The sequence below is a fragment of the Miscanthus floridulus genome, chromosome 3 (genome assembly GCF_019320115.1).
Source record: "Miscanthus floridulus cultivar M001 chromosome 3, ASM1932011v1, whole genome shotgun sequence".
In the NCBI taxonomy this organism is placed as follows: Eukaryota; Viridiplantae; Streptophyta; class Magnoliopsida; order Poales; family Poaceae; genus Miscanthus; species Miscanthus floridulus.
In genome coordinates, this window is record NC_089582.1 from 33,636,622 (window position 1) to 33,644,035 (window position 7,414).

General features: G+C 47.5%; 1 protein-coding gene and 1 non-coding gene across 2 annotated transcripts; both read left to right on the forward strand.

Annotated features, from left to right (window-relative positions):
• Window positions 1-240: 240 nt before the first annotated feature.
• On the forward strand, window positions 241-6,756 carry LOC136545405 (putative disease resistance protein RGA3). The gene is made up of 2 exons (XM_066537425.1): window positions 241-616; window positions 5,654-6,756. Exons 1-2 carry the CDS (start codon window positions 241-243, stop codon window positions 6,754-6,756), a joined length of 1,479 nt encoding a protein of 492 aa, XP_066393522.1.
• Window positions 1,394-1,532, forward strand: LOC136547771 (small nucleolar RNA Z247). Its single transcript, XR_010781727.1, has one exon. It is a non-coding gene; the product is annotated as a small nucleolar RNA Z247 (small nucleolar RNA).
• Window positions 6,757-7,414: the final 658 nt, after the last annotated feature.

A 7,414-nucleotide genomic window follows, 5' to 3' on the forward strand; every position in this document is an offset into this window, starting at 1 on the left:
CGATTAGTTACTGCTAAATTGACACACGTCATGCTCGTCCTCGTCTAAAACATGTCGATTAGTTCTATGCACGAACGACCTATGTCTTCTCTCTGTCAGTACTTCGATTTCTAGTTTTCTACGACAGCTTACTTCAAAACATTGGACTATGCCCCGCTCGGGTCGGGAATCATAACTCAAACATTGAGACAAGCCCATTTCTATCTTTAGTTCCAGGGGTGAGGAGGTGCGGTTTTCAACATGGCCATGTTCTTGTCTTCAATTTTGAGTGAACTTACCAGTAGATCCATATCGTTCTTGATGGACAAATGCTCTAGGCAGCTGGCCTCGCCGCCGACAGTAGAGGAGACGCTGAGCAACCTACAGAGGCTTCTCCCCCGGGTCCATGTCATCGTCGAGGAGGCAGATGAGCGGCACATCAGTAACCAGGCCATGCTGCGGCAGTTGGGCCAGCTAAGGAAGGAGATGTACAGAGGGTATCACACCCTTGACACCTTCAGATGCCGATCAGCCCATGAGGAGAACCGAGTGAGCCGATCCATTTCCAGTCCTGCCAAACGCATCCGTTTCAGCAGCGACAGCAACTCAAGCGAACAGGAGCAGCTCAAACTGTTAGAATATGCTATATTTAGGAGTTGGTATATTTAGGAATAGTTGATCACGTGGATCCTATCCCGTGGCTATTCCATGTTTATAGTTGGAGTTGGTTACCATAACAACTCCCTGTTGTAATTGTGTTGTACTCTTGTACTCCTATATAATGAAACACCGAGGACCCTTAGGAGGGATCTCTTCCTGCATATATTTCACATGGTATCACGCCTCCTCCTCCTCACGGAATAACCGATCCAATCTACGCTTTCACGCGCGCGTGCTCCTCCTCGCATCCATGGGGGAAACTTCTGCCTCCGCCGCCGCACCTCTTGCCTTCGGGCTTCTTCCTGTTGTCTCCGAGAAGCTTACTCGCGGGAACTACAACATGTGGCATGCCACCGTGTCTTCAGCGCTCAAGGGGGCTCGCCTCGGTGGGTACATCCTGAGCACCGCCGAACCACCACCGGCATTGCTTGATGCTACGTCTGGCACTACGGCCGACGGCAAGAAGATTGATCCGCAGCCCAACCCGGCGTACGAGAAGTGGGTTGCAGAAGATCAGATCGTGCTTAGCTACCTGTTCTCCTCCCTCACGAAGGAGATTTTTGGTCAAGTCGCCACTGCATCCACCGCCAAGGAGTTGTGGGCTGCCATCCAGGAGCTGCACGCCTCTCAGTCAAGGGCGCGTATTATGTCTACGCGTATGGCCCTAGCCACGGCGACCAAGGGCGCGTCGTCGGTGGCTGAATTTTTTGTCAAGATGAAAGGACTTGCCGATGATATGGCCTCGGCAGGTCGCACGCTTGAAGACGAAGAGCTCGTCACCTTCATCATCACCGGCCTCGGCGAGGAGTTCGAATCTATCGTCTTCGCTGTGGCCTCTCGTGTTGAGCCAATCTCCGTCAACGAGCTGTATGCGCAGCTCATAGCTTTTGAGCAGCGCAAGGAGATCCATGGTGGCAGCTCCCAATCCTCTGCTAACGTGGCCACCAAGGGTGGCCGTGGGGGTGGCTCTGGCGCCTCCAACCAGCAGCAGCGTGGCCGCAATGATGGTGGCCGCAGCGGCTTCCGTCGTGGTGGTGGTGGTCGTGGCAATGCGGCCGCAACAACAGCAACAGCAATGGTGGCCGCAACTTCCTTGCTGGCGTCTTCTGTCAACTCTGTGGGAAAGAAGGGCACACGGTGGTTCGCTGCTTCAAGCGCTTCGACATGAACTTCACCGGGCCCCCGCAGAAGAGTGCTTCCTCAGCAAACACGGCTCCTTATGGGGTCGACACCAACTGGTATGTTGATTCTGGTGCCACGGATCACATAACCGGTGACTTGGAGAAGCTTTCGTTCCGTGACAAGTATCGTGGAGGGGAACAAGTGCTTTCAGCGAATGGGGCAGGTATGACAATTAATCACGTTGGTCATAGTGTTTTGCAATCCCCAGTTCGTAACATTCATCTAAACAATGTTCTTCATGTTCCTAGCGCCACTAAAAATCTTGTTTCAGCACATCGTCTAATCAAAGATAACAATGCCTTTCTTGAACTTCATCCAAAATATTTTTCTCTTAAGGAACAGGTGACGAGGAAGACACTCCTCAAAGGGGAATGTGAGGGTGGTCTCTATCCATTGAAGCCTCATCATCCACAAAACCAGCCTTCATCAAATAAACAAGTCCTTGGAGTTGCTAAGGCGTCCATCTCCTTATGGCATAGTCGTCTAGGTCATGCTTCGTCGCCTGTCGTCAAGAGTGTTCTTAGTCGTCATAAGTTATCTTTTTCTAGTGAGTCAAACAATAGTGGTGTGATTTGCGATGCTTGTCAAATGGCCAAGAGCCATCAGTTACCTTATCCAAAGTCCAATAGTGTTTCCTCTAAACCTTTTGAGCTTGTGTTTACTAATGTATGGGGACCTGCACCAACTTCGGTGGGTCGGCATTCTTATTATATCAGTTTTATCAATGATTTTAGCAAGTTCACCTGGATCTATTTGCTGCGTTTTAAGTCTGAGGTTTTCCAATGCTTTCGTGATTTCCAGAACATGGTTGAGCGCCAGTTTAGCCATAAGATCCTTGCAGTCCAGTCGGACTAGGGAGGAGAATATCAATCTCTTAATGCCTTCTTCAAGCGCTTAGGCATTGCTCACCATGTTTCCTACCCTCATGCTCACCAGCAAAATGGATCTGCAGAACGCAAGCATCACCATATTGTAGAAGTTGGCCTCTCACTTCTTGCTCATGCGTCCATGCCACTCAAGTATTGGGATCAAGCCTTTTTAACTGCAGTATTTATCATCAATCGTCTTCCCTCAAAAACCATTCACAAAAACACCCCACACGATCTACTCCTTGGATCTTCACCGGACTATTCCTTCTTTAGGACCTTTGGGTGTGCTGTTTGGCCTAATCTCCGGCCATACAACACCAAGAAACTCTAGTTCCGGTCAAAACGTTGTGTCTTCCTCGGATATAGCAATCTTCACAAAGGTTTCAAATGTCTTGAGCCATCTACCGGTCGTATCTATGTTTCACATGATGTGGTTTTTGACGATACCATCTATCCTTTCTCTGAGCTTCATTCCAATGCTGGAGCACATCTCCGTGCCGAACTTGACCTTTTGCCGGATATTCTTAAGAATCCAGATCCATCACTTGAATTTGGGAGTGCAAATATGCATGATCACCATCTGATTAATTGTCCTACTAATGTTGTTTCTAGTGTCCCTAGTGCTGTGGCTGATGCAGGGCAAAATTTGGAGCAATTTGGTGAACAAACGACGCGTCCCGGACATTATTTCATGTAGCCGTCTAGCGTACCGCGTCACGACAACGCTGGTGCGGCACACGGAGATGATACGTCCGTACCTCGTATGGGACCGGCGGCGCAATCCTCTTCGGGATTGGAGACAGCAGCGCCTGGTTCTGCTCTGGAATCTGGCTCGGAGTCTCCGCCATTTGATCCGGCCGCTCTGACTGACGTGTTGGGCTTGTTCTCAGCTGCGAGCCCGGGATCCTCTACATCGACTCCAGCTGCATCTGGCTCTCCGCCGTCTTCGCCAGGTGCTGCAGTGGATCCCGTGCTCCCCTCGCTGCCGATTCAGGAGCAGGCTGGCGTTCAGGATCCCGTCGCTGGTTCCGGTGCGCCTGCAGATCCTGTGGTGCATCCTGCGCCCCCGTCAACACATCATCATGGCACTCGACTTCAAAGAGGAATTACAAAGCCCAAGCAGTACACGGATGGCACGGTCCGTTGGGGCCTAACTAGCACTGTTGAACCTGACGAACCGACAACTGTGAAGGCCGTTCTTCGTGATGATCGTTGGGTCACGGCCATGGACAAGGAATATGACGCCTTGATGAAAACCCGAACTTGGCATTTGGTTCCTGCTCCCAAGCACAAAAATGTCATCGGTTGCAAATGGGTCTACAAGATAAAGCGTAAGGCTGATGGTTCTGTGGATTGCTATAAGGCATGACTTGTTGCTAAGGGATACAAACAGCAGTATGGTATTGATTATGAGGATACCTTCAGTCCGGTAGTGAAGGTGGCCACAGTTCGTCTTGTTTTGGCAGTTGCAGTCTCAAAAGGGTGGTCGTTGCGGCAGCTCGATGTTCAGAATGCTTTTCTTCATGGTGTGTTGGAAGAAGAGGTTTATATGCGTCAGCCTCCGGGATATGAAGACAAACGGTGTCCTAATTTTGTCTGCAAATTGGATAAGGCCTTGTATGGCCTTAAGCAGGCCCCTCGGGCTTGGTATGCACGTCTCTGTGGCAAACTCATTCAGCTGGGATTCACACCATCAAAAGGGGACACATCACTATTCTTCTATCGGAATGGACAGGTCACTATCTTTGTCTTAGTCTATGTTGACGACATCATTGTTGCCAGCTCATCCTTGGCTGCTTCAAAGGCGTTGGTCACTGCTCTTGAGACCGACTTTGCTCTAAAGGATCTTGGTGATCTTCATTTTTTCCTTGGCATTGAAGTGAACCGTGTTTCTGATGGTCTGGTGTTGACACAGCAGCATTATGCTACGGATGTGGTCAAGCGTGCCAATATGTGGAAATGTAAACCGGTTGATACTCCCATCTCTGTCACCGAGAAGCTCCGTCTTGCTGCTGGAGATCGTCTTGGTGACGATGATTGCACCAATTATAGAAGTGTGGTTGGGGCACTTCAATATTTAACTCTCACCCGGCCTGATATTTCCTTTGCCATTAATAAGGTGTGTCAATTTCTTCATTCTCCAACCACGACACACTGGAGTGCTGTTAAAAGAATTTTGCGGTATGTAAAAGGCACTCTGTCTACAGGATTGCAAATGAGGAAGTCAAACTCTACTCTTGTCAGCGCCTTCTCTGATGCTGATTGGGCAGGATGTGTTGATGATAGGCGGTCCACGGGAGGATTTGCAGTATTCTTTGGACCTAATCTTGTTTCTTGGAGTGCTCGAAAACAGCCTACGGTGTCTCGCTCTAGCACTGAGGCCGAGTACAAAGCATTGGCTAATGCGACAGCTGAAATGATGTGGATACAAAGGCTACTGACTGAGCTTGGAGTTCCTCATTCTCCTGTTGCTCGGTTATGGTGTGATAATGTTGGTGCAAAATATTTGTCGGCAAATCCAGTTTTTCATGCTAGGACGAAAAATATTGAGATCGATTTTCACTTTGTTCGTGAAAGGGTGGCACAGAAGTTACTGGATATCAGATTTGTCAGCACAGGTGATCAAGTGGCAGACGGTTTTACTAAACCTATCTCGGCATCCAAATTGAGAGAGTTTAAGTTCAATCTCAACCTTGCCAATGGCTGAGATTGCGGGAGGATGTTAGAATATGCTATATTTAGGAGTTGGTATATTTAGGAATAGTTGATCACGTGGATCCTATCCCGTGGCTATTCCATGTTTATAGTTGGAGTTGGTTACCATAACAACTCCCATGTTTATAGTTGGAGTTGGTTACCATAACAACTCCCTGTTGTAATTGTGTTGTACTCTTGTACTCCTATATAATGAAACACCGAGGACCCTTAGGAGGGATCTCTTCCTGCATATATTTCACACAAACAAATTGTTGGCTGCCTAGAGGGCGCCATTAGAGATATGAGTGAGTTCGTTGTGTTCCTGAGTGGATGTCCTCGTCGGTGCCGCCAGCCCTACAGCATGTACCTGATTGTGGACCATTGCATGTTCGGTCGACAAATGGAGATGGCGAGAATCAAGGAATTCCTGTTGCAAGAAGAGGTTCCCATCGATGGAAACCCAGGTGTCCTGCCCATCGTTGCGCCGGGAAAACTAGGGAAGAGCACCCTAATTGAGCACGCTTGCAACAACGAAAGAGTGTGTAACCGCTTCTCTCAAAACATTTGTTTCAGACAATGTGATACAAGAGATGAGAGGACAGTGGCAAGTCTAAGTGATTGTGATGTAATCAAGCATCGTAGTCGTGCCATGGGAGAAGAAAGGATATTGGTGATAATTGAACTTATTGGTGGCATGGATGAAGATGTATGGAGGAAATTTTACTCTGATTGCAAACGTCATGTTGCAGGTGGAAGTAAAATTATTGTGGCTAGCCGATCGGACAAGATTGCAAGGTTTGGAACAACGCAACCGCTGGAAATAAAATTCCTCACGCCAGAAGAGTACTGGTACTTCTTCAAGGTGCGTATGTTTGGTAGCACAGACCCAGAGGGCCACCCGAAACTGGCGTCAATAGCCATGGACTTGGCGAGGGAGACGAATGGGAAATTCTTCACTGTAAGCGTTTTGAGCAGCCTGCTGAGAGCCAATTTCGATGCCCATTTCTGGAGCATGGCTCTTGCAAGAATCAGAAAGTTCAAGCGGATAAATCCCTTGCTCTACGGAGAGAAACACGTTGATTTCTGGCAGGGTTTGGAGCCCATAAATGTCCCAAGAGTAAACAAGACATCTTCTGAATATTTGGTGATTCTTCATGGCTATGAAACAGGTTTTGTTCAGGACACGGCTCAAAATGAACCCCCCCAGATCAGTATTCGAGATGTCTTGTTTGGTAGTAACAGCGTTATACCTTGTGGGAGGTTTGAAGTAGTTGTACGGAGATCACACATACCACCTCACTACAGCTACATGTGGGACTGTGAGGTGCGGAGGCCACAGGGAATGGTCTCCAGGAGGAAGAGAATTTAACAGATTCAGAGCTAATCATCTTATTGTTGTCTCTCATGACTTCGATTTGGAGGTAGAACAAAATAAGATGTACTCTCCGTTTTTCTTTCCCGTTTTCCATTTCGGTTTCTGTGGTGTCTGAAATAGTGTGCTTGTGCCAACCGATGCTATTTACAAATCAAACAATAATAATGATTTTCACATAACTATTTTGTTAAGCAGTCAATGTATTTTGTCAGAAAAATTAAAAAGTAGTTCAAACGGTGAAGGTTTGACGAGGACTAGTCTAGAACGCCAAGCAATCTTATTATTTACTAATTAGAGGCCCATTGGACTCTCCATGTTAGTTCTCACTGGCCGCACTAAAATTCACTCAAAAAAACAGACGCAGTAAAAAAACATAAATGAGATAAATTATAGAAATTGTCAAACATCGCCTTCAATTCTAGAAAACTCAAACATCTAGCCCCAATGTAGGTTCCATGTTAATTCTCAAGCGAATGGGTTTGTGGTTCAGTGGTAGGGCTATCTTGTGGGACGCTACCCACTAGGGTTCTAATCCTACTAGTCCATCAACCCGTGCTCTCGCACGGGCTAGAATTTTAGGAGATATAAATATTATTTACCATTTTTTGATAATCCCTTCATTCTAAATTATATGATATTGTGGCTTTTGTAA

Bases quoted from the DNA above. Each gene is read 5' to 3' on its own strand.
- LOC136545405 (XM_066537425.1), top strand. From the start codon at position 241: ATGGCCATGTTCTTGTCTTCAATTTTGAGTGAACTTACCAGTAGATCC. The intron at 617-5,653 runs AATATGCTATAT...TTTCACACAAAC, and splicing joins GGAGCAGCTCAAACTGTTAG to AAATTGTTGGCTGCCTAGAG.